This window comes from Buteo buteo, chromosome 27, assembly GCF_964188355.1.
Source record: "Buteo buteo chromosome 27, bButBut1.hap1.1, whole genome shotgun sequence".
NCBI classification, from domain to species: domain Eukaryota; kingdom Metazoa; phylum Chordata; class Aves; order Accipitriformes; family Accipitridae; genus Buteo; species Buteo buteo.
Window position 1 is genome coordinate 12,829,238 of NC_134197.1, and position 26,812 is coordinate 12,856,049.

At 44.0% G+C, this 26,812-nt stretch overlaps 3 protein-coding genes across 12 annotated transcripts in view; 1 reads left to right on the forward strand and 2 right to left on the reverse strand.

The window, feature by feature from the left end:
• Positions 1-1,094, reverse strand: part of CLEC16A (C-type lectin domain containing 16A) — an 87,740-nt gene extending 86,646 nt beyond the window's left edge. For all 8 annotated transcript variants that reach the window (XR_012654579.1, XR_012654578.1, XM_075058827.1 and 5 more), the window contains exon 1: positions 881-1,094. Coding sequence is in view for 6 of the 8 variants with exons in the window: in XM_075058827.1 (XP_074914928.1) it covers positions 881-960 (80 nt within the window). In the remaining 2 variants the exon portion in view is untranslated. The remainder of the gene's footprint in view (positions 1-880) is intronic.
• A 1,701-nt stretch (positions 1,095-2,795) lies between these two features.
• DEXI (Dexi homolog) lies at positions 2,796-12,009 on the forward strand. The gene is made up of 2 exons (XM_075058260.1): positions 2,796-3,714; positions 11,348-12,009. The coding sequence occupies exon 1, from the start codon at positions 3,165-3,167 to the stop codon at positions 3,444-3,446; it is 282 nt and encodes a 93-aa protein (XP_074914361.1). The 5' UTR covers positions 2,796-3,164; the 3' UTR covers positions 3,447-3,714; positions 11,348-12,009.
• Positions 12,010-14,508: 2,499 nt separating this feature from the next.
• Positions 14,509-26,812, reverse strand: part of CIITA (class II major histocompatibility complex transactivator) — a 31,432-nt gene continuing 19,128 nt past the window's right edge. For all 3 annotated transcript variants that reach the window (XM_075058567.1, XM_075058565.1, XM_075058566.1), the window contains 10 exons: positions 25,092-26,799; positions 24,797-24,970; positions 23,865-23,936; positions 22,476-22,556; positions 20,979-21,071; positions 20,555-20,638; positions 19,654-19,737; positions 19,082-19,165; positions 18,340-18,433; positions 14,509-16,608 (listed from right to left, as the gene is read on the reverse strand). In XM_075058567.1, the coding sequence (XP_074914668.1) occupies positions 18,361-18,433; positions 19,082-19,165; positions 19,654-19,737; positions 20,555-20,638; positions 20,979-21,071; positions 22,476-22,556; positions 23,865-23,936; positions 24,797-24,970; positions 25,092-26,799 (2,453 nt within the window). In that variant the 3' untranslated portion in view covers positions 14,509-16,608; positions 18,340-18,360. The remainder of the gene's footprint in view (positions 16,609-18,339; positions 18,434-19,081; positions 19,166-19,653; positions 19,738-20,554; positions 20,639-20,978; positions 21,072-22,475; positions 22,557-23,864; positions 23,937-24,796; positions 24,971-25,091; positions 26,800-26,812) is intronic.

Sequence of the window (26,812 nt, forward strand, 5' to 3'; positions counted from 1 at the left end):
ATTCCACCTTCCGCAGTCAGCAGTAATGCAAGGATATCCGACTCCGGAGACTAATGTTACAATTCTCAAGCTCAACAGCTTTACTTTTGTGCCAGCTGCTGAGCCCTCTAACCAGGGTACATCCCCTGGATCTGCAAAACCACCATCCCGACTACCATGAAACACTGCCGACTACTGAGATCCTCACAGACACGCCTCAAGAGGTGTACATTGTTTACAGGCTGGGACCAGGCTCCTCACTTGCCCGAATTAGCCACTACTACCAGGAAGCAAAGTTGTCCCTCAATAGGAATGTGGTATTTCTTGTCTTTATCACCCCTTCCACTCTACTCCACTGAATGAGTCTGCGACATTATTAAAAATGAAACAAACACGTATCGCAGCCATGAGTGTGACATGACATCAGGGAACTGCGTCTGCCCTGAAGACATTTTGGAAGGAAGAGGCAGATTTCCGTGAGAAAGACACCGACCCACACCGCACACAGAGCCTTCTTCACGCTGCCGAATCGCTCCGGGAGCTTTCGGCTCGGGAGAGCCGCGCCAAAGCGCACAGGCGAGGAGAGGGCGAGCGACTGGCGAGCGGCGCGTGCCGAGCCGCCCCCCTCCTCACCCCCTCTCCTCTGGGACGCCTCCGAGCCGCCGCGGCCCCGCTCCGCAGCCCCCTCCGAGGGAAAACCCTACCCCGAGCAGCTCCGCAGACGGAGCCCGTCCGCCTACCGGCCCCCGCGCCGGCTCGTACCCTCCGAGTCCCCTCACAACCTGGGAGAGCCGACCGCAGCACGGCTACCCGCGACAGACCCCAGTGTCCCGCCCCCCCCCCCCCCGGCTCTCCTTCCCCTCACAGCTGCCCCCGAGCCCGCGGCCGGCTCCGCGCTTACTTGAGGTGGTCCAAGGAGTGGATGCTGCGGGCGGCCTTCCCGTGCCCGCCGCCCACCCAGCTCCGGGAGCGCCCGAACATGCTGGCGGCGAACGGTTGCTACGGCCCGGGAGGGGGGTTCTAGGGCTTCATAGCCCCACGGGGACGGGCGGGCGAGGGGCGAGCGGCGCCCGGGCGGGCGGAGACCGACAAGGAGCCCCGACAGCCGCGGCCACCGGCGCACACAAGCGCCAAGGCGCATGCGCGGCCGGGGCACGCTGGGAAGGGAGGCTCCCCCCGCCCCGCTCCGCCAGCGCCGCGCGGACTGCGAGTCCCAGCAGGCACCGGGGCGGGGCGGGGCCGCTGTCCCTCAGCCGGGCGGGGAGGGTGAAGGGCGCGTGGGGCGACCGTTCCCTCAGATTCCCGCCCCGGCTCTCCAGGCGGGAGCCGGGCGCCGTCTGGGCTCGGCCGCTCTCCCGGGACCCCCGGACTGGGAAGGCACCTGCCGCGGCCCGTCCCCCGCCAGCCGCCTGCCACCTGCAAGGAAACGGGAGAGTCCCCGGGGAGCCCGGAGCTTTCTCCTTTCCTGTCAGGATTTCCACAGAAAAGTGGAAACGCGGGCCCTAAGCCGTCCTCCTCTGAGGGCCGCACTTCGGCAGTTTGTCTCAGAGTAAACCGAGTGGCAGCGTCGGGCAGGTGCTCGGCCCTTCGTGAGCGCCGCGTCCGAGCAGGAGAGCAGCGACGGGCCTCGAGGGCTGAGGGCCGCCCGCCCCTCCTACAGCCGGAGGACTCGGCTCAGGTTTTCATGTAATCGATTCCTTCCCTCTGGCCGTTACGAGATAGATCTTGTCAGGTCGTGAGAGGGCTGTTAAGTCAGAAGAACGTAAGAGACCAAATTTAGCCTAAACAAAAAATAGCCTTTTAACCTGTCCACGTACCTCCCAAATACATTGTAAGTTGAGATAAAATTTGGCCCCTGACATTCCTTGCTCACCTTCCATAACTCAAAATGAAGCAGTTCTGACGGGCTCAGTTCTGACCAGAGGGGGACAGGATGCTGCAAGAGGCAGCGACGGAACTTGAGCTGCTGACACTCCTCTCGCTGAGTTTTTTCCAGTAAGGATTGCACATTTAGTTTTGTATCAGCTTAAAAACTAAATTAATTAAAGCAGAACAAAGAGAACAGGACCATTAATGAATGTCTTGACCTGGTTTTAGATTTTTTTGCTTTAACCAGATAAATAAACTAAATCTAAGTAAAAGCTGAAGAGTTTGTCAGCCAGCGTCAAAAAAAAACCAACAAACCCCAAGCTTAAAACCATGCCTTTGATTACATTTTGATATAGGCAAAACCTTGGCCAGCAAGGAAATGCCTCCGCCGAAGTCAAAAGGGGCCCGGGCCCGCACGGCTGCTCCGGGAGAGCAGAAAACGACTTCCCGGGGCAAAGACGTGGACGACACCTGCCTGCGCTGACCCTCCCGGGGCTGCCGCGGGTGCCGAAGTGCTCGGGGAAGGCGGGGAGGCGAGGGTCGGGCGGCCCAAGACGCCTCCCGTCCCCTCCAGCCCGACGCGGCCGGCCCTCGGGCAGGCGGAGCGGGACCCGGCCGCCGGTAAAGGCGGCGGAGGCGCCGGCGCCAGTGACGGACGCTCCGGGCTAAGCCGCAGCGCCGCGGGCGGGCGGGCGGCGCTGCCGGGGGACGCGGCGCGGGTAAACAGCCGCGGCATGCGGCGGGGCGGGGAGGCGAGGGGGCGGACGGGGGGGGGTCCTGCCGGGCAGGCCGGGGCTGGCGGGCTCGCTGACGGCGGCAGGTGCTCCGCACCGACCGCGACAACGCGCCTGCGGGCTCCTTCCGCAAAGTTTGCGGACGGGAGGAGGAGGGGAGCCGCGGCGGGACTGCAGCAGCCGGGCTGGAAATGCCCCTGAGGAGCCTCCTGCCAACGGCGGGGCTGCGGCAGCGCCGCTGAAGCCCGCGCTGGCCGCCCGCCTGCCGGGGCGCCTCCTCCTCCTCCGGGGAAGGAAGGGACCGAGCCGGCCCGCTCTGCGGCTGTGCCGCCTCCGCGCCCCTGCGGGGCTCGCCTCTTCCCAGGGTCCGGATCCGGCTCCGGCTCGGGGGTTTTGGCCTTTCCGGCCACCGGGCCTGCGGAGTGCGGTCCTGCGCGCCCCGCTCCCGGCTCCGCGCCGGCGCCCGCCGCTGCCGCCCGCTCCCCCGGTCCCCCCCGCCCCGCGCCGGCCGGGCAGGTCGGTGCCCGCTGCGGCGCCCGCTGCCCCCCGCCGCCGGAGCCCGCCGCAGCCCCGCACGGCTGCATGCCCGCCGCGGTCTCGGCACGTCTGGATTCGCTGGAGTCCTGGGCCTTCCATGCGCTGCTGGTGCTACCCTATATGTTTTACGTGGGCTTGTTCTTTGTCAACGTGCTGATCCTGTACTATGCCTTCCTGATGGAGTACATCGTTCTCAATGTAGGCATCGTCTTCCTGCCCGAGGATATGGACCAGGCTCTGGTGGATCTGGGGGTGCTCTCCGACCCTGGCTCCGTGCTCTACGAGACGGACAGCGAGCTGGACGTCTTTGATGGCTACTTGGAGTGACGCCCCGGGGCGCTCCGAAGCGACTGCGGGGTGACGCCGCCCGGCCCGGGGCTGGGGCTGACTGTCCCGGCATGGCCGTAGCTCGGGGACCGCCGCGGCCCCGGGATGCCCTCGCTGCGTCTCGGCTCCTTCTGGACAGCACCTTCCCTTCCACATGCCGCCCCCCCTCCCCGCCTCCCCCCGTTGCAGAGGCGCGGCGGGGCGGGGGGGGCCCGGGACCCGCTGCCGCCGGGCAGGGCCGCGGAGACGCAGAGGGCTCGCAAGGCAAGTAAGTCATTTCCTCGGGCTCGTCCCGGGCACCGGCCCGCGGGGCGCGCCCGGCGCCGCTCCGCCCGCCGCGCCGGGCTGGGGACGGCGCTGCCCGGGACGGCGGCGGGGGGCAGAGGCAGGGGGCGGCCGCAGCCGGTAGCACGGACGAGCTTGGCGGGCGGGGAGGGCCGGGGCCGCGCTGCCTGCGGGGCGCTGAGCGCTGCCCGGCCCGGCCCCGGCGCCTCCTCCCGCCCGACACCCCCACGCAGAGCCCGGCGGGGACGGGGACGCGGACACACACACACACAGCTCCGTGTCCTCTGCTGCGCAGCCAGGAGAGTGTCTTTCCCCAAGGACCGATTTTCACAGCGGTGAGGCACTGCAGCTGTCAGGCTCGGTGTTATGTTTACAGCTGGTCAACAGCTTTGCTAATGCGGTCTCGAAAGCAGCTCCGAATCTAAATGAACATCCAGGCTCATATTTATTAAAATTCAGAGACCGTACTCGAGACAGAAACGCATCTTAATCAGATGCCCTTTAAAACCTCTGTCTCAGATAATAAGAAACCTACCGAGCTCACCGTTCCTCTCACGTTAATCGTAGCCCGAGGGTTTGCTTGATCAATTTATTGTTGCAGTTTTGAGTGATACTAAAACTCTGGAAATGTTGTAAGGATTTAGCATTTTAAAACAGTGAAATGCAGTTGGGAAGAAAATCACTATTTCTAGCTAGGACTTTCTGTGCCAAATGTATGGTAATGAAAACATTCACAGTTTAAATTAAAATGTGTTAGCAAATCTGCCAGTAGAAATTTTAGCAAAATATTGTCTGTAAATTTGAAAAACAGTTCAGGATACCTTTTTATTTTCTATTTGAAATGAGGGAAATAATAGGAAATCCTGCTGTGAGGTTACAGACATAACCTTGGTGAACATACTATACAAATACCATTTAACATCAAGCTATTTTAATCAGTCTTCTAATTTAAAAAAACCCCACACCTTTCCTGTAGTGCTGTCTTTCATACAGGTTAAAACTATCTCCTAAATATTTCTATTCAGATTCCATATAAAGCAATAGTAGGTGATTTTGGTCCATAGTTTAGAAGGAAGAAATGGAAATTTTTGGTGTTGGAGTAACATTGATTGCACAAACACAGCTGAACAAAGCTTGGTCAAAGGCACATGGGAGCATAACAAGTGTGCGGGGGGGGGGGGGGATGACACACAGATCTTTGTTGCTACTGAAGAAATCCCACTGCATATAGTTACGGCTAATGAAAGTCTCCATGCCAACTTTTGGTGGTCCATCCCAAGCAGCTAGATTAGAATCACTTCTGCTAGAATAGAAGGTCTGGAGCAGAACTAAACTCCCCACAAAACACTTCTGGCTACTTTTGTGGCTATCTCCTCTCCTCCCTTTTCAGCCGGGCAAATAACACACATGCTCTGTATTCCAGGAAGGAAATTCATAAAAACTAATGGTAATTTAAGCAAAATCTTTGGTGCAAAAAGCCCTAGCCATTTTTTCCCCCAAAATACCTTTCCCCAAACCTCATCCTCCAACACCATCTAATACAGGGATTAAAAAAAATGTTTGTAATCACTTTTTTGCTGACTAGGATTTGTCATGATGAGTTGCATCTAGTTTTCAGGAAGACCTAAGGAGAACAATAGACATCATTTTCCTCAGTAGATTTTTCCTATTATATGAACACATAGTTTGATAGAGCATAGGGTCTGAGCACAATTCTGTTCAGCATAAACAGGCTTCTTAAAATATTCCTTCATACTACTAGGATAAGCAGCTCTGCAAACCTCTTGATATTCTAACTATAAAACCATGTCACCTCCGTGTGTAGAAATCAAAATGCAGAGGTCTTCACAAAGCTCAGAAGTAAGTCTCAGTGCATAACCACCTTGAGCTAATAGAGCTCTGCACAGGTACCAGCTCCAGCCTTGATCCTTTAATTTGGAGGCTGTCATGTTAAATGGTAGTTTCCACTGAGAATCAAATCACAAATCCCTAAAGTTAGATCAATTATTAATAAGAGAGCAAAAAATATACTATTACTGTGCTTCATCTATTTATATGTTCAGTAATATTTATGCACGCAGCAATCAGGCCACAAATTGCGTAATTATTTAGCTACCAGGCAAAGACTCAGCATGTCACCATGAAAAGGAATTTGTGTTAATATCCTGGTTACAGGTTTCTTCACTGTTCTGTGCCATTCTTCGTCACCAGCTCCCTAGCAAGGCAGGCAGAAGAGGGCCGTAATTTGGAGCTGTGTTTTCTGCTTAGGGAGCAGAAGTAAGGCACTGAAAGGGAAGATTTAAATCCCTTTGGTGCCTAGCCTGCAGTGACCCAAGTTCTGCATGAGTGTTAACCCATGCTCTCTGTAGGCCGAGGAAGGCTGCGCACCTGCCCTGTTCATTTAGACCCAGAAGTGCTGAGGATTCACCAGACACTGCAGGAAGAATGGGTCTCAGTTTTACCAGCAGAGATGAAAAATACATAGGCATACTCTTTGCATTAAATATAAGAGGAGTGTTCTTCATGTGACTCACCAGTGATTACTGAGATCTAAAAAGCTATGATTAGCCTTAGCTGAAACCTTGCAGTGTGCTCCTTGCATTTAGAAAGCAATGCCTTGCACCCAGGACGTGAGTGGCACGCATGACAGGAAAACAAAGGGGGCAAATCCCAAGAGGCAATCCTGAAAAATATGGAAAGGCTAATTTAGATGTAAAAATAAAAGAGCATGTGGATCAGAAAAGCGCTGTTCTCTCTTGCAGCAAAATCCTCACTTGAATAAACTCAATAGGAGCAAAATTATGTGCAGGTTTCTGAGCATAATTGGTGGCAGAGATTGAAGGTGGACAACTAAGCAGCTCAAAGAAGCTTCCTATCCTATTCAAATTGAGAAATCAATCTGTGTAAACTGAGCAGAATTGAGCTTGCTCATGTCATCTACTGTTTTAGTGTGAGTATGCCAGGTTCTTTATTATATTTGAAATCCCCTGGAATAAGGTGATATGACTGTTCTCCTTGTACTTTCTTAAAATCAGATGTGACTCATCGTGAAGTACTCTAATCAGAAAGAAAATGAGCAAAAGTAATCAATAATGAAAACTGAATAGGAAATACAGGGTTTATTTAATCTTACAGTACAAGCATTATCTGTATTTTTTCATCAAGGTGAATTATGATGAACATCTTCAGTGGGCAGAATCCAGCACTGAAAAACTTGTGACTCAGCACTTCTGCTGAATGCCAGCGTCTAAATCCTGAATCAAAGAAATAGCTTTACTCACTAGCTCATCAATATAGTGCCAATTAGAAATGCAGGCTCAGTGTCTATAAGAGACAGCGTGGTCCAGAGGAGAGGGAAATCAGCACGCTGGACTCCTTCCTGTGTCTGCCACTGATGTCTTCTGTGAGCTTAACTCATTTGTGCCTCCATTCCATCTGTCTAAGAGATGCCACGTAAGGAACACATCAAAAGAATGTTACCACTAGCAGTGTCAGGATACACGTAAACGCATCAGAACCCACCTCCTGACTTTTTCCATTACAGACTTTGAATCTTAAAAATAATGAGCACAGTGATCCATTACTTATTTTACCTTGCCATTTTTCACTATGCTCTTCCCTTATTTGTAGAAATCTCCATGTAAAAAAAAAAAAAAAAGTGGCTTGTTGACTCCGTGAATGATAGCAGTCAGCTATTTTACATGAGTTACAGTAACAACAGGATTAAGAGCAATAGCTGTGATTTTCAGAACTCTGTTTTGAATTCTTAAATGTTATTAAAATTAATTGAAGTTGAGTACTCAAACTCACCTCATAGCTCTGCTTTCAAGAAACTTTTATATTCTGACTCTTCTTAACAGGAATTCCATCCTAGATGGAAGGAAGACAAAATTGTGGTTAACTGATGAACTGTCCATACAGACTCATTAACCACAGCCATGGACGGTCCTAAGTGTTTTTCTACCAAATGCATTCATTTATATAATTCAAAGAGAGGAGGCAGGTTTTCCAAAAGCTGCTGTTAATAACATTAATTAAAATGAGGCATAGAAAATAAAGATACATTCAATTTAGGATAGAAATAGTTCAGGCATGAGTATTTCATGTGTTAAAAGCCCCAGCCACAAGTGATTTTAAAGAATAATTTAAAAAAAATAATTTCTGTGGTTCTTCCCTACAAAAATGAAGCTTACTGTAATCAACTTCCTTCAATAGGTGGCAATAGTGAATTACTAGTTTTAAGCTGTCAAAGGAATTAAGAAACAAATCCGATTTAATTCTTCATGTTTGTTTCCTCTGGAGGAGGGGCAAAGTGAACCCTATAGTTCAGCTAGCAACTAGCAATCCTAAAATAGAAGAGAAGAATGATTTGTTTAGAGACATCTAGTTTGTATATTTGGCCAGTCCAACTCTTTGCATTTGTCCCCTCGTGATGATTCTACTTTATATGGAGTACAACTGTCTCAAAGAATTAAATAGTACACAGAAGTGGCTAAATCTTTCCATTTCTTCAGGGAAACTGTCAAACTGTCTTTCTCTTCCCAGCTGAGTTTTCATACTTTGGCCACAAACTTGGGAAAAAAAATAGCTGAATAGTTTGAATGATGCTCTCTGAGGACACAAGCATATTTCTAATATATGTGATAAAATGGGTAAAGACTTACAGCAGCCATATATGGAAAATAATGGTGTAATGGAAAATTATGATGTGCACTGAATGATCTATTGCTGGGTAAAGCTGTAGCTCAGTTTATAGACTTAAAGCTGTATACTCTTTGAAGAGCCAGAAAAAAAGACCTGAGGCTTGCTCAGACAGTAGAGCCCAAATAGGCCATAAGATGTGAAGCACGCTCCTGCAGAAAGTCAGGAAACAGAAAGCAGACAATGTCAGGATGTGAAACAGAGTCACTGTGTTTCCTTTGGTCCAGCGTGAATTGTGAAGAACAGTAACTTCACAGACAGAATTAACAAAAATACCATGACTGATTTTCTTCTAATGCTAGAGTTATGCTATAATAGCCATACTGTTAAATGCTTACAGGTGTCTTTTAGCCTATTGGAAGACTTTAGTTCTGAGATTTTAAAAATAATTGCTACCTTTTCATTTTCCATTTTTTTTTGAAATATTTGAAATTTTCTGTTAAAAATTAGGTTCACATGAAATTCAAAGGACAGACTTCTAATCAGCTGAATAGAAAGGCAAGATTGAATATCCTGATTAATAGTATCATTCACACCCCATTTAATATCTGCCGCTACAAATTGCAGTCTTAGACTAGCAGCCCTACAGCAATATTTGAAACTTCCATTAGACAGCTTTATACTTTGCTTTATACTATACTTTATACAGGCCTGATACATTTTGCTGTGCTATTTTTAAGTCAGCCTAGAATTTGATCTACAGTGCAGAATACTAACAATCTCCCTGAACTGCTGTAGGTCAAAGTTTTTAGTTCAACTGGGAAGCGATCAGATAAACATAAAATGAATAACCTGTTAGAGCTCCTGTTTCCCCTTTTCTTGTTCTTAGTTTGAGAGAGGATTTTGAGCATACGGTTACTGTTAGCAGGGTACTGTAGCTGATAGACATTTGACAGAAGTACCTCACTGGACACAAAAGTGCTTCTTGTTTCTGACCTAGCATCTGCAGTAAGTGGCACACAAGAACGTACGAATTGTCACGATGAGTCAGACCGCAATCACCCAGCCCTGCGTTCAGCCTCTGACAGGGGCAGGGGATGCTCTTGGGGACAGCACATGACCTTGACCAAAATCTGCAGTCCGTTCTCTCTGTACTTTCCAGAATCCACAGTAGTAGAATGAGGCATGTTAGAGGGCACGTTGCTGCCCAGCCCTTCAGCAAATATTTTCCAAACCCGCCACGTTTTGCCCAATGTTAGGAAATCCTTCTGGAGTTCCTTGCTATCAGTACAGCATCTGAATACCTGGAAGAGCTTATTTTCTGCAGTCTTGAAGATTTCTCTGTTCACTCTCTTCTCTGGGTCACTAATGGTGATGCTGAATAAAAGTTGGTCCCTGGTATACCCTGCGACTGACTTCTTTCCTACCAAGGCTGACTCCTGGCTTCCAATCTTTTAATCTGCTTTCAATCCATAGAAGAACGTTTCCCCCAGTACTGTGTCAACCTGTTTGCTTTTGGCTTCTTGTCACGCCTTTGTTAATGATACCATATCCCTCAGTCTGTCCACGCTCACGCAGAACATGTGCCATAGCGTTTCATTTTTCATTCAGACTCCTCGCAGATTCTGGTACGCCTTCTGCACCTGGAATGGTGGCAGCCGTCCCCCCTTGTGCCAGACAACCTGACATACGATCTGCTGAGCCTCTGCTCCGAGCCCAGAAAGTGAAGAACAGGAGAGAGGCTCTGTTTTGCCCTGCAGCCCAGTGAGAGCCTTTTCATAGAGCTCCATGCTTAAAGCAGATCCGTTAGCAGGTCTGCGATGGCTTTGTACCACAAACTCCCTTCCCATTATACAGCCAGATTGGCACCGTTACTGCGTAGGGTCGCCTGCCTTTCCACGCTGCGCAGAAGGCACCTGTAATTCCTGTAAAGGGGAAGGAGGGAAGAGCTGTCCTTTCAGAGACTTGCTCCACACAGCGCAGGTGATCTCCGGAGCTGCAGGCAGGCAGGGGACCTGCTCTTGGTCTTCTGTACCTCGACTCTTCTTCAGCACAGATTCATCCCCAGGCAATCGTCCCCTCAGAGCTGCACCATTCCACACTATATTAATTAGTCATCTGTAAAGTCACAAGACCAAATGGATACAGTCACTAGCGCCCAGCACCTCCATAATCCACAGCTCTGGTTCTACTTAAAGAAGGCTTCTCAGCCCTTGTTTACCTCTGATGATAGTAAAAAATCACCTCTTAACAGCTGTCGGATACTTTGATCCAGTCAATGCAAATTAGATAAACTGGCATAAAGCAATATAACAGTAATTTATTCTTGTCACTAAGACCAAGAAGTTACCCCAACATGTTATTTAACTCTGTAACTACTTACCAGTGGATCCAAAATGCTTTGAACAAAGTGACTCTAAAGAACCAAAAGAGAAAGTGACCAAAATCAGAGGCTACATCAAACATAGGCGAGACTTAACACAATTATACAAAAAATAACAACAGTCTAATGAACAGTATCTGGTTAAGAAAACTGTAGCCAGTTCAAAAATCAGTTTTAATAGGTAGGTGTAATGATGTCAAACCTAGCATAAAATAGGCTATCACTGTATGTCACAGCTGGTTGCGGTCTCTTATGAGTAACCCTTACTAATTGATGTGATGGGCTGTGGTTGACAGCTTATTTTTATACCCCTCACACTAATATCTTCATGCCTCTGTTAAAATTACACTAAGGACTAGTGTGCTTTGACATTAACAGGGACTGTTACATTGATTTCTCAGAAAGGTTGTTCAGGCCTTTACTTCTCAAAGAATTATCATCCATAGTTTCAACAGGTTTGGGTTTTTGTTTTGTTTTGTTTTGTTTTAAAGAAGTCAGTGGCATGGTACTATATCTAACATAGACGGCAACTTCTCTGTTCATTTTAGGTATAGAGGGTTACTCTGTATTTTATGTGTTTTCTTTTAAACAGATTCATTAAACACCTGAAATGGATTATGACCAGGTTAATGGATCAAGTCATGGAAAGACACTATACTCTGAAATACAGAGATGAAAAGAAGGACAAGGGGACAACAAGAAGAGTTGTCATCACACCTTGTCAGTTGTGTGACTTTTCTCCACGGTCATTGCCTCTGGAGTGTGCACTAACTGCAGTGATTCATGCACCATACTGGGCTTCCATAGGTAATTTGGGGATAGACTGTATGAACAAATAGTATAAACTATGTTCTGTTATAACAGAAAATCAAGATGTTACTCAGATTTGATAAACTTTTGAATAAATACCATGTCACCCATATGGACACACTCTACATACTGCTTAAGCAAGTTTTACAACCATACATTGAAAACTCTACCAGCCAGTAGTTGAAAGACAGTGCTCTCTCAGGGGAAAATACACAAGAGTGACTGCAAGGAGGTTCTGTTCAGGGCAGTATTACGGCAAGAACTGTGCTAGAAAGATATTTTATTTAAATTGAGAGTTTTGAAATAGATCAGAGAGTGAATTTTATATGTCAGGTGGATTCATTATCTAATACAAGATACTTTGCAGATTGTTTAAGCTTATGTTCCTATGTACAGCTGTGAAAGCAATACAATAAAGACTGACCTTTTCCATGAAAAAGTTAAGCAGTCGTGTTGGAGTTGTTCTTTTTCAATTTGAACAGAAAATAATTGAAATATGCTTTCCAGGAAATTCCAGTTTTCCTACAGGTACCTACAAGTAGTTGCAGATTGTTGACATGGCCAGCATGTAGGGAATCCTTCTCATGAACAACTACTAAAAAAAATCAGACCTGAACTGAAACACCAGGAACTGCACACTGTGGTGGGGGGCAGGGGGAAACCCCATGCTATTGAGGACAGGTATTGTACTGTTTTTGTCTTATTACAGTTTTTAGAAAAGTCTGATTTTCGTAACTGCAGGCGTTAAGCCAAGTTGATGTATCAAGAGCATTTCAGATAAAGCAGAACTGAAAACATTTCTCCTGAACTCTCTCTATGCATTATGTCTGTCCTCTGCAGTCTGTGTCTCTCCCATCTGCTCCCAGCTCAGGCTTTCAGATCCAGACAGATGGTGTCATGAGTCTCTTGACAGCCAGTATGAGGGAACAAGCGGGTGATGCTTTAGATCCCCCTTGAAACAACGACAAAGAAACTTGCGTATCAAAATCTTTTTTCCTGATACTCTCAGCGTGTTGCACTCAAATGGCATTTTTTTAACTCATAGTGCGTAGAAATTAGCTCTCGGTCCCCAAAATTTTGTGCCCCAAATGTAATTCTCAGCTGCTCCTGCAAGAGATGAAGGACTGTCATTGAACTAAGTAGCTTTTCTCCAAGATAAGTTCCATCAGATACAGTTTGGGGCCTTAAAACGCTGACAAGTGCTTTGTTCCATACAATCCCTGGCCTGCAATTCAGGGATGAAGTCACTTAGGGCACAATATTCTAACACATAAAGACACACTTAGGGAACTAAATCCCCATTTAGGCACCTATATAAAGAACAGCCAATTTTAAAAACTTCCTAAGCTTCCGTTCACATGCCCATTTGGCACTAATACAAGAAAGGCTGAATTTTGCTACTGAAGGCATCATTCCTGCTGCCTATATAATTAGAAATTCATAGTTCACAGAGACGGCTTACACTAATTTTTCAGGGTCACATGCATGCCATTCTAAGAAATGGTTCAGTTTGTTATTATAGGTACTTATTGCAGTATCTACTAGTTTGTAATAATTTCCCTGCAGTGGGTTATGCCACACGATGCACAGATGAAGCAATACAAATTCCACCAAGTAATTAACTTTGGAGATTCTGAAACTTGGATCAAGATTTTTGTTTTCTCAGAACAGCTTAGCTTCATACATTAAAAGGATGGGGAGAGTACTCAAATTACAGGATCTGACTACCATCGTAACACAAGCCTAGCATTTTAACAAGGCTTCTCTGACAACAAAAAAGAGCATGGGCATAAAGAGAGTAGCATTTTTCTCACCCTGAAAGATTTTTAGAACACAGATTTGATCAGAACAGCTTTTTTAGGTAGCCAGTGAATCCACTCCTCTATACACAAGACACTCATTTGACAAAAGCATTCTGGATGAGCTTTGTGCCACAAGAATATCCAGGCTTTGAACCTTGATTAATTTTAGAACTTTCAACTGCAAAAAGTCTGAAAGGATGAAAAAAACTTGCTGTTGTTAGCAGACAGCTTCAGTCAGCGCTTTTATATCTTCTAATTCTGGACTTACAGTCTGTCAGTTGGCATTGCAAGATCCCATTGCCTGTTAAAGGATTATTTCTCTATTTCCAGACCACTGAACTGGTTAGTGCCAGCAGGACCAACCTGTCTCCCTCACACACAGTGCTTTCTGTTGTCCTGGTTTCAGCTGGGATAGAGTTAACTGTCTTCCTAGTAGCTGGTATGGTGCTATGTTTTAAGTTCAGTATGCGAAGAATGTTGATAACACTGATGTTTTCAGTTGTTGCTAAGTCGTGTTTAGACTAAAGTCAAGGATTTTTCAGCTTCTCATGCCCAGCCAGCAAGAAAGCTGGAGGGGCACAAGAAGTTGGCACAGGACAGAGCCAGGATACCTGACCCAAACTGGCCAACGGTGTATTCCATACCATGGGACGTCCCATCTAGTATAGGAACTGGGAAGTGGGGGCAGGGAATTGCCGCTCGGGGACTAACTGGGTGTCGGTCGGCGGGTGGTGAGCAATTGCACTGCGCATCATTTGTACATTCCAATCCTTTTATTACTACTGTTGTCATTTTATTAGTGTTATCATTATCATTATTAGTTTCTTCTTTTCTGTTCTATTAAACCGTTCTTACCTCAACCCACGAGTTTTACTTCTTTTTCCTGATTTTCTCCCCCATCCCACTGGATGGGGGGGAGTGAGTGAGCAGCTGCGTGGTGCTTAGCTGCTGGCTGGGGTTAAACCACGATATCCATTAACCTACAATACGAAGCTCTGAGCATGTCATTATGTTAGAAGCCACCAGTGGTTTCATAGTGTCCCCAAGAGAAAAATAAAAATAATTTTCAACAGGTACTACAAGCTACTGTAAAAAGGAATACTCACTTTTATTAATACTTTAAAAAAGATGTATAAAGACAACCAAAACACTGTATCACAATTTACAGTCTGTACATTATAAACATACATCTCCCACTAACTCATTGAACAGCAGTACATCCAACATGATTTTATCAGTCCAGACAGGGTCCTGTAACATTCAGCTGCCTGTGTAATATTTAGCACATTCTCAGATTCAGTCAGAGTGAAGTGTAGCTGCAGAATATATCCCTACAGGGGCATCTGTCATGCAAAGCTTAGTTAAGGGAAGCCAAGACAAGGGCTCACCATAGATCTGCACAGCTGGAGTACCGCAGGCTGATGGGAACATCAAACAAGATTTGGCTCAAGCTGCCTCCCATTCAAGCAGCTGAAAGAGGGGAGTGTAAACGAGATTTTTTTTTTCCATGATGGGCTAGAGGCAAGAACCATGCAGATAGTTAAGAAAAATACCACTTTCTAGTTACAAGCATATTCTCCATAGAGTTCTTCCACCTTGCTCTCTTGTACTCTTTCCTTCACATACTATGTCTGGTTCCCTGCCCTCCTTTGATTAACAAACAAAAAAACAGACCTTCCTTCCTTCTTTCTTTAATTTGTCCACCCTCCATCCCTGCTGTCAAGATTCTGCAGGCACTGACACTTTAGCAGAGTAGTGTAATTTTCTGGAAAGAACATAAAGATTGTGGTTTTGAACTGTTCAAATTGGGGACTTTTTTAGAACCAAATAACAGAGTATTTGAGAGGTTAGTTGAGAGATTCTCGTTTGCATAGATCCTTGGGTCAGTATTGTCAGTGCTTCCTAGCTGAAGAGATTTCAAGGAGGCTGTTGAGCTAACCCTGAGCTAACCATGAAGTAGAGACCTCCCTTCCCAATTTGTGGCATATTGAATATTCCTAGCTTTTTCCGTCCCTTTTTGTTTTTCTGTCTCCAGACTCTAACTGGACAGGGAGCTAGAATGCTAGTCCTGACAATTGTCTCTGTACAATTATAAGTTGTCTCCATGTTCACAGAGCTAAAATAAAATAAAAGAAAAAAGAAGACAATTGGTTTGCCATCGCAGTCAGAAGGACCAGTATTTGGCCCACGTATCACTGAGACCAGCAGCACAGACGCATGATAACACTTTGAAATATGTTACTGTCTGTCATTGCCTAGTTAGTCATAACTCTGTAAAAGAAGGCCACGTAAACCACACACAGTAGTGATTTCACTGTCAAGTATAAAATCGATGCTTGTACATTTATGCTGCCACCTGCAAGTGAGAAACTAAATCCCAATCCAGGTATATGAATTTAAAGCTCTCATTTGAGGCAGAGTAAAAACCTTTGAAGATTGTCACTGTGAGGATTTTTGTGCAAATAGCAAAAGCTATTTGTATGCTTTTGAATTTCTGCAATAATGTCAGAAAAATCCTTAATAGTTTTCCAATTTTAATTCCTTTCTTTTTACTTCTTTTTTTCCCATCGTTTTGAAGGACTCCATAACAAGAGAGTGATAGAAAATATCTTTGTATCCCTTAAGACAGCATTGGTGATTAGCAACAAGAAAAGAGCTAGTTCTAGATTCTTGTGGATAATCTTACAATAACAGACTGTTTTCTAAGACTGATCATTCTTATTTATGCTCCTGACTCTAATGCTTCAAATCAGTTCAGACAGGTGAAACTGCTAACTTTGAGCTTTGGAAGTCCAAAATCATCAAACTGAATTTGATTGCAGTTACCACCAGCACCATGAAACAATTAGATTTGATCTGTCACTATTTCAGACATTGCAGGTCCAGCAGCTTGCAGACTACTCTCTGATGAACTGATGATGGAATTTTATACTATCAGTATCCTGGTGATTCCTGGTCATGTTTAATGATGATCACAACATCCAGATGCTCTTTTCATCTTTGAAATTTTATGTCACTTAACTCTTCATGACTTTAGTAGAAACACAACTGGGTCTTTGAATAGCATTTTAAGTGACCTTTAAAAAATGTGAACTCCATCATTCACCCACTTCAAGCATCACTCAAGAAGCTTAAATGTGACTTTTCATTTTGCCACTATCATGAAAGTCAGCCACTGATTCATAAAGCAGCAAGAAGATAGGAAAACACAGATGACACCTTCCCCTCTTCTTTATGTTACCTGTGAAATGATGAAAACAGAATATCAGATATATGCCTATCAGCCTAATCACCATTAACATCACCAAAACCATGTATTTGATGTGCTTTGAAAACAGACAAAAGTGACTGGTAGATGCTGGATGTTTCAAGTTTGGGAGACAGGATCCAGACTTCCTGCTGCTACTTATCCTCAGTGCTAATGAAGAAGAAAGTTTTCTCACATACTCAGATACTATACTAATGTGCTAACTGGTGCCAAAGGCATGTGCTACAAACATGAGAGAACAGCAGTGGAGGGAGATGCAAGGAGTTTTTTATGCAGAGCTGCATTAAACACATCTTTTGCTTGGTGTGAAAGCTGGCGCAGTGTCCAAGAATCACCGACTTTCACAGAGCAGAGCTCTCTACTACTGACTGCCATTGCTCTGTGTCCAGAGGAAAACTGATGTCATTTGGGAGCTGACCTACATGTTCAGAGACTCTTATTGTATGCTCCCCTTGAATGACAGACACAGGAGGTTAGAGGAAACTTTGCTTTTGTAAGGTTTCCTGGCAGTGTTGATATCCCTAATGTCTTCCTTCCCAAGTAGGTATGGTCATTCAACAAGACAAAGAGTTAGTTGTACTGTAGGCTATTAAGCATCACTACAATTTTTCACTGCTGCTGTACAAAGCTAGTCTGTGGAGCTGGTATGGCACCTGAGTCTTCCACAACCTGTAGCCTGATCAGTGCCATACATATAGCCCAGTCAACATCTGGTGATTAGGGCACCAAGTGCAAGAGTCACACAAAAGCTTGGCTCACTCCATAGTTTAGTGAGCCATTGGCAACTGCAGCCATTGCCAGGACCATTCAAGCCACAGCTCAAGCAGCTGGCGTCACCCTGCAATGTGGTTTTGCCATCTGAGAGAAAGCTGGAGGGCATCTGGTGTCTGGTTTGCCTCTGGCTTCTCATTCTTCACTGGGATCATTTCACTGATGCATCCTGCGAAAGTTTTCTTAAGAGGAAGCACATGGCAGAAAACAGGGAGCAGAATCCTACACAAAACCCTAACTTCCCATGCCTGCTGCAGCAACTCCAGTCCAGGAGTGTCAAGGCAGTCAGATCCTGGTGATCATCAGCAAACTGTTAGAAAATTGCTAATGATGCTATTATTTCAAGGATTCTTGAAACTGTGTGGGAAGAATCAATGAAGTAAAAGTGGCTGCCAGTGGGTAAACCACCCAAAATAGACTGAGAACAAGGAAGGTAGGAACCAATGATTTGCTCCGAGTACAGTTTAGGCACAGCTTCATAGTGAGACAAGCAGCTGTCGAGGATTTGTATTAAGCAAAGGAAAAGTGAAAGGACTTCCTAAAAATCAACACAAAACAATCTCTAAGGAGTACAGAACTCATCTATTATGCATGAGAAGTACACAGAGCTATTTAGTTTTCCACAACAGAAAAGAGAAGGTAAACAGGCCAGCTGCCAGTCACTGAACTGGGCTGAACTAGAAGTCCTAGAAGTCCATTCTTGTTGATGCAGCTCTTGCAGTCTGCTAGGGCTGGTGCCAGGGAGATGGGGGATGCCAGGTGAGTGGGGGGGAAAGGGGGCCTGATGTGATATTGATCTGTGCCACTCCAGGGCAGCATCTCTTAGCCATGTATGCATTGATGCTGTTACTGTGCCCGCTGCCAGTGAAACCAGAATCAACAGCTGCCACAGAAACAACTCTTATTGTCTCAGGGAGCCAGGGTTTATGTTACCTTTTATGGGATCATCTGAATCTACACACTGATCCTAGAGTCCAGCTGCTGAAGGTGTTCGAGAACTCCATAGGGAATGGTGGGATTCCACATCCTGAAAGGGCAAATTCAGAAAGGAAAGAGATTTTGAGAAGCGTAATTTGCTTCACAGTTTTTTCGTGTGTTTGGTATGCTTGTGTTTTGTTTTGTTTTTTTAAAGTTGCCTTTCCCTTTTGAATGTCATTCTACAAAAGTATTTAAGCTATGGAACAAATGAAAATGCATATTCATTTATAAGAAAGCATTTCACTCCTCCATAACCTGTCTGACTCTCGTTGTAGGACACACTTACAGTCCCATCTCCGTAACTGTTCTTTAGCTTTCTGTCAAACTCCCTTCCCCTCAATGTGTACTGGCAGCTTCAGTCTAACCTCTAATGATGGCTGCTCATGTTTATCCTTCAAACACAAGTCCTGCAGCACTGAGTAGGTCAGCTACTCTGGGAAGGTAGAAGATTAACAAAGGGAGGCTCAATGTAAACTATGCTTAAAGCAGGACAAGCTTGCTTGCCGGTGACGACTGGGAATTAATGCAGCTGAAACCAGAGACAAAATTTTTAACATTTCTGTGACTGCTTTTGTATCTTGGTGATGTCTTTTTTTTGCCTCTTATAAATCTGACAAATACAGAACACAGCTTTAGCATGAATTTTAACCCAATTTACAGAACGAATATACAGCAAACAGCATATCAAGAGACTTACACTAAGTTCTTTATATGGGGACATTTTCGTAGGCTGTCAGTCAGCTGCTGGGCTCCAACACCAGTTATTTTGTTATACTGAACACTGAGGAAAAAAAAACTTTGTTAATCCAGATCACATCATGTAGCAGTGTAAACAAACATTTCATTCAAAATAAAAACTACTATACGAGCTTATCTGCAGATGGGGGAAGAAAGAAAAAGAAAAAAACCCAAATAGATCCTTGATTCAAAAAACCTATAATAAAATACTCAAAAGGTCAAATGGGAACTTCATTAAGTTAGTTCATCTGAGAGATTCCTTATTCTATGTACCTGAGGTCTTTCTCCAACTCCCCATGATCCTGTTCTCCCATCTTAAAACCAATTTTTCAGTTTTTATGGTGAACTGCTCCTTAATCCTTTCTAACCACTGACTATCTGGACTCTGCAATAGCACATTTTCCTTGTGAAATTTCCCTGAAATTTTCCTTCTCAATTTCTGTCTCCTCTACCCTGAGCACAGAAGATTTGAATTTTCAGTATCCAAGCAAGTAAGCTTTCGTGGGCCATGTCAAAAGATTTCATACTCACTCTAGCACTCTTAAAGATGCCATCGCAGGAAGAACTTTCGCAAGATTTTCTGCTCCAAAATCACAAATGCTATTATTGTATAAGCTGCAGAAAACCAAACCGGTATAGTCACAGTTGAATAATGGATAATGTAAACAGATTATACATTAGATCAAGGAATTTCCGATACGGTTGGTACACCTTACCTTCCAATTCATCCTTATCTATTTGCATCCTAATCTATTTATTAATTTTTAAAACACAGTTTCATATTTTCTGTATCAAGTAAGGCAAATGGCCACACCCCTTCTTCAGCTAGCACAACTACAGCAAAAATAGGTCTAGATTCTTAATGAATAATGAGAGCATTTCTGTCTACATTAGATCAAATTAAAAGCCCACAAGAAAATGAAGCTCAAAGATTTGGGGCACAGCATTCAAAAGATTTCCACATGAGCAAATTATTCCAGAATTGCACACCGCGGTTTCTTGCATTCCCTACTGAGACACTTCATTCAGGCCTATGCCAGACTTTTAATGAAGTGGGATGGACCATTGGTCCCGTATCAGCAAACACACCCCACCTTGTTGCTGGCTTAGGGTTTAGCACTGCACTTAGCATGCTCCACATAAGCTTGCAGTAGATCATGGCCCTGGGTCTACACTTGTACAGGGTATTATTCATAAGTGGGTATTATGGATTGGATTTAAAAATCAGTACAGTCCTCATTATATTCCTGAGATATCCTTCTGTATGTCTACACTAGGTCATACATTTCTCTCCTCTCTAAAGGCTTTATGCAAGAATGAAGTCAAAAGCTTGGCTGCTGCACAGAGAACATATTTGTTTATGTTCAGTAATTTCTCACAAAGATAGCAAGGTATGTTGTATAAAACAACTGAACAGGATATAACTACTTACCTTAGTGTCTTTAACGAAGACAAGAAAGGAAGAGCTGTAGCTAGCTTCTCCGCACCCACATCTGTTATCTTATTCTGTGATAAGCTATAGCAAGTGAGATCGGTTTGTCAGTTGAGCACATTTATTCTAATTTATTACAATGTGGGGAAAATTAATTTTTGATGTCTTTTTTGTATAACTTGGACAGTCTGTTTAGACCAAATGCAGGGAAAAAGACAAATTAGGACCCTTGAAGGGAAATGAGGAATTGCCAGAGGATTAACTTATTTCTCTAATGAACGTACAGATTAAGTATGTCCATAGACTCATTGGCCTTCCATGCCCATGGGTTAGTTGTGCCCATAATTAACACACAGTCCCTTAAGGCTCTAGCTTTAATCTATTACTTTTCATAATTTCTCAGAACTGTTTATCTTGCACTTACTTTAATGTTTCCAGTGATTTCAGGGTTGGAAAGACTTCAGATAGACTCTCTGCTCCTTCATCTCCTATGCCATTTTCACTCAGAGCATCAAGGCTGGGTGACAACAAAGAGAGAATTAGCTTCCCTTTTAATCTAAATTTTTGTGGTTTATTCACCTCAGAGACCACTCTATGTATCTTGAGAAGCTCCTTCCCTGCAGTAGCCTCAATCAGCATCACACAAATTATAGCTTCTCTAATAAGCAGCTTTCTGCTTCCCAAATTTACAGCCTAAGAATTTTTTTTTTCCTAGTTGAATGGCTTGACCCATTTCCTTTGATATGCAAGATTATTAAAATGGTTATGAAATAGCTGTGTTCCAGCTATGCTGAAATGAGATTTCCTGTGCACACAGAATTACAGAATGGGCAAAATTGAGCAGATGCTGTAAATCCCTGCCTGAACAGCTCCTTTTCCAGATAGGGAGTATTAGAAATTAAGTTTTTCCTCATTCAGGTATCCAGATAGTCCCAATTTTAGATACTGGATCCCCTTCTAATCTGACAGACAACACTGGGATATATCAAACTCATTCCAATTTTAGAGCTTTATTGTTTTCCCAAAATATCATGAAAAGGCCAGATACGTTACAGACAAATGGCCAATGGGCTGAGCCAGTAAGGCCAAAGGCCCTCTCAAAACCCACTACTCTTCCCACACAGATGATGGCAGAATATTGACTATTGTTGCTATAATTGTTTCTAGTGTAAAGAAGCTTAAAATTCAGAGACAGCTGGTTTGTCATGGATACAAGAGAATAGAATAGTAACTGGAGTTCTTAAAACTCTATTTCTAATACTGCTTCTGCTAAAGGAAGGGACTAAGACTGTGTGAAAATATGCGGGCAGAACAAAACCAGATACTAGATGAGTATGGCTTTTTTATATCTTTTATATGAATCAAATCCACAAAGCTCAATCTCTTACAAGTTCTACCAGAAGTTCAGGATGTTTGTTGGCACTGGCACAAATACTGAAGGTAACCCCCAAATTTAACACTGCTTCTGGTTCAGGATGGAGACTGTTCTCTCCTGGGGCAGGCACGACTGTGAGTCCCTCAGAAACCTCACCATGAGGGAGCCTGGGGCTCAGGCATGTTACGGAGCTTGAATGAAGAAATAAGTAATGTGCCAGCAGTGTTGATCAGTGCTGTGGCAGGAAGGGGCAGCACTCAGTGGGGGTCTGTACTAAACCTTTCCCACAAGCTTTTAACCACCGAGGAACACATGGGTAAGTTCGACTGGTATCAAACAAACCACTACCAAGTGTCTTAAAGGAGGATGAAGAGCACTAGCTTTTAGTCTGCTGTTGTAGTCTCTGAATGTTTTTGTTGTTCAGTTTGTTCATCAAAGCAAGTAGTCTTGTTGGCAAATAAAATGTTTCTTGAGTACACGAGCTCCTCTATCATCAAGGGCTGCTGAGGAGCAACATTAGCAAAGTTAATCTTCAGCATTACTCACTCTAAATGCTGAAGTGATGGAAATGCTGCAAGAATTTCCACGAGTTTTAGGAATCCCTGAAGGCCACATACTGGACCCAGCCTGGAAGAAAATAAATAGAGACATGCAGCAGTTTTTTAACATGCTCAGAAACAGCAAAAGTTAGGAATTTTTAAGTTCTTGCCCTGCAGCCCCAAATGCAAGCTAGTTTACGCTCCTCAGAAGCAGCCATTCCCTACAATCTGCAGCAAGGACGTCTGCTTTGAAGCCTCCACATGAAGACCCCGCAAGGCTAAAGTCAGACAGAGCAGAGCTGCTTGCACAGAAGCAGCGGTACAAGCATTTGCCACTTTGTTGTTACTCTTTACAAGACTCATTTCACTCGTTTTAGATTCCTGTATTTCTGTTCTCTATTTTTTTTCAGGTTTTTTATTTTAAGTATTATAATCTTGATAACTGAGATGAAAAAATACTTCCCCCCCCTCCCCCCACTACTGGCAATTCAGACTAACTTAAGATCAACATTTCACTGCAGCTTAAAGCATAAATTGAACTTTAATATTCCAGCTACATGGATTTGTCCTTCAGATGCTAACCTCTGATTTGGAGTTTCCCTGGTATCAGAACAACTTCAACCTAGTTAAAGGGATCAGAATTTTAACAAAGAATTTAAAATAAAGGGAAAGTAGGAGAGGAAACGAGAAGAGAAATCAGCATAAAATCAGAAGTGAGGCCAAGCATAGCAGTTCTAGACTAGGTCAGATGTGAAGAGCAGGAAACAGGTGAAGACCTGATAAGAGTTCTCCATCACACTGGTGCAATTTCTGCCCAACTAATTCACATGCTATGGCAGCATATTTTAAGCAATAGAATAGCCTTGGAGGCTGCTTACAGTTTGTGGGAAAAAAGCAACATTGCCACACCTAATTTTTAAAGTCAGTGTTTCCAAGTCAATCTTCCTTCTTCCAGGGAAATGGTGCTAAATATTTTATTTGTGAGGCATTCTTTGACCTTATTCTCTCATGGCCTAAGCTCTGATAGGGAAGAAAATTACATCAGAAGACTCAGATAGAAAAGTTGAGCATTTCTGGGGAACAAGTATTTCCCAGGTAGTTGGATCACCATCAAGATATTTTATACCCTGTGGCACAGGATCTACATCTGGTGATAAGGAGCTAACCTGGAATATAATCAAACAAAATTGATAGAACCATGTTGATCTGTATCACTGCAGGAGCCAGAAATGATAGTTTTTGAGTTTTGGTCATAACTTAATAAATCTAGTTGAGAAAAGCAAAGTAGCAATAAATGGGGTTTACTTAATGCTTTACCATAACCTAACTATATCCATGACTCTTCTCAGTCTTAAATGTAATCATGTATCAACCAACAGAGAGGAATATCACTTACGCAAATTCTAGCTTTCTGAGGTTTTTGATGGCAGGAATTTCATAGCTGCTGCAACCAGATGCATCTTGCACACTAAATAAATCACAGTAGAAACAGAGTATGATAAATATTTTAGCAACCAAAACAGTGCTTTAAAAATAATTTCTTAGTAAACTTTTACAGGAAATAAACCACTCCTGCATTAAATGAGGAAGCAGGGAACTTCAGAATAACTTCTGCTCCAACCTTTCTTCACTCAATTCATTTCAACCTGATAATTGCCTTTCATAGTGCAGTTGTTTGTTCTTTTTCCAATGAAATTGAAAAGTACATTCTTCTAAATCAAGTATTTTCTGTCAAACATGAAAATTATTTTGTGTATATTTTAATCAAAATACTCTCCCCGTGTTAAAATGGAAGTAACTATTTTTATTTTAAAAAAAACAACCAAAATACTTTATTTATGCATGCTTTTAATTGCAACCAATCCCCTTGCCACATCATGAGCAGGGATGAAACACAGGGTTTATAAATCACAGAACACAAGTTTTTAGCTCCTGAGCTAAAGGACTGACTCGGGTCCTTTGTGACCGGTGCAAAACCAGCCTTCAGTTATGGCCCAGGTTCTATGGGGCCCAAGTTATGTAACTGAAAGCAATTGAAGATGGCACACTCAGAGATTAAAAAGAAATCTGAAGAAAAAAAAGACAGCTGGCTCTTTTATTGGCAGTGTTGATAAATATTCTCCATGGTGCTGTCATTGCTCCTCCCTGTCGTGACAACCACCACACCTCAGATTAGGAGAACACTCTGAGACAATACAAGAGCTTGCACTGCCTACTTACTTCTCCTTTGGACAAGCAGAGGAGTCCATTCTCCAGCACTGTCAGTGAACACCCATTTTCCTAAATCACTAGTATATTAAGAGGATTTTTGATCATAAACAAGCCTACCAATTGATCATCTTCTCCTGCATCTCTACAAGGTCTGAAAGGTCAGTGATGTCCTTCATTGTCTTTGCCTTAAAGGGATCAATAACAAATTTCTCTATTGATGCTCTCAGCAGTTCATAGTCTTTTGTCTGTTCTAAAGATTTCCAGAGCTTGACCGTATCACTGAGGGAGGCCCTGTGAAGTGACAAAACATGTGAAATCAACATATCAACAGATATGACTGCTGTTGTTGCATGAAAGTGTCATCTGCATGCAGTCCTATGAATGACATTACTATCTACAAAAAATGACCAACCTGAATGATGCCACATTCTTTAGGCCAGCCAAGTCTTTTAGCCCTTGCATGTCAATGCTGCTGTTTCGCAAATCCAAGGAAAACTCTTTTCTTGACTTTTTTAAAATAGAGTGCAGTACGTGGACATCAGGTGGTGTAAGAACTACGCCCAGAAAAGACAGGTCTGGCTTAAGCCTTAAGGCCACATGCTGCAAAAGATAATTGCTTTGTGTTTCATAAATACAATGTAAAAGCTCAAGTAACCTCTCCGGACAGAGCTCATTTATCTGCAGCCTTCTAATATATTTCAAAAGTGTTTTCTGCTTCTTGGTTGATTGTTTTACATCCTTATTTGAAAGGGAACAGAAGTAGGGATCATCCTGGAGGAACAACAATCCGGCCAAAAATCGAGGTACTAAATCTAACCAGTTATAAGGTTTTTTCTTCTTGGATGGAAAAGACAGGTACTTTGTTAGACTCTTATCCTTGATCTCTTCTGCTAACATAAGGTGAAGCGCACCCAAGAAATTCTGAATGACAAAATCAGAGAATGTGCTCCCAAATTCCTCTTCTCCACTATCTGAATGTCTGGGGAATGCAAATGGCAGGAAAAATCCATATTTCAGAGCAAACTCTTTAACTTCCTTAGAAGGAAGAAGATCACTTTTCATGGCACTTTGGTGCTTTTCTCCAAGATACCAGGCTATACGGGCTAGCGTAGCAAGACTCTCTTGATTTTGCATGGCTGTAACATCTGTTTGCATAGGTATTATCTTTTGCTGAACAAACTTCAGGAAGACTGTAGTAAGAGTTGAAGGAAGGCTTTCGTCTCCCATTTCAAGTACTGTCTCACAGAGAAAACAAACAAATCTACACATAACAGGGCTGTAACAATGACTGAACAAGTACTCACACTCTTTGATTAACTTCAGTGCATTATCACAGTAAGGTAATCCTTCGAAGTATTTGGTTATGTACAATTCTCTCTGCTGAGGTGAAAATCCTACTATTTCAATAGTCTTATCCACTTTGGACACATACTGGTACACCTTGTCCTTTGGTCTTGCTGTAAGTAATAAAGTACAACCATTGAGTATCTTTTTTTGGATGAGTCCTGAAAGCAGCTCCTTTATACTGCACAAGTCTTTTTCAGGCTGGCTGGCCGAGCAACGAGGATAATTCTCATGATCATGCAACCCTTCAAAACCATCAAAAACTAGAAGGACTTTAGCAGGATTTTGCAATATATACTCAAAGACCTCTTTGCTTCCCTCTTGAGGTTTTATAAAAAATTCAAGAAGCAGATCCTTCAGGCTGTATCGCTTCTCAGGCAAGCTTATTTGTTTGCAGTCAAACCAAAATACAAATTCAAATTGAGGAAACTCTCCATTGGACCAATCCTGGCAGATCTTCTGAACAAGAATGCTTTTGCCCATTCCTGCTTTTCCCAGCACCACAATCACTTTAGTGTCTAAGTATTTACCTCCCAGGATTTGAAATATTTGGCTTCTTTTAAGGACTGCCTTTTCCTTCCCTTGCAGACTGCAAGTTACCAGCTCCTTTTCCATTGCTTTTACACTATTCTTCCCAGTCTTGGTTTCAGTTTGGCTTTGAACAAATGTCCCATCAATAAACAGGTGATCAAGAGTTACTTCACGCTCCATGGCCACAGATTTGCACACGTCTCGGAAATAATCCTTAAGTGATGTACAGAAAGCTTCCACTGGCTCTAGGGAAATAAA

Coding starts and splice junctions, on each gene's coding strand:
- DEXI (XM_075058260.1), top strand. CDS start 3,165: ATGCCCGCCGCGGTCTCGGCACGTCTGGATTCGCTGGAGTCCTGGGCC.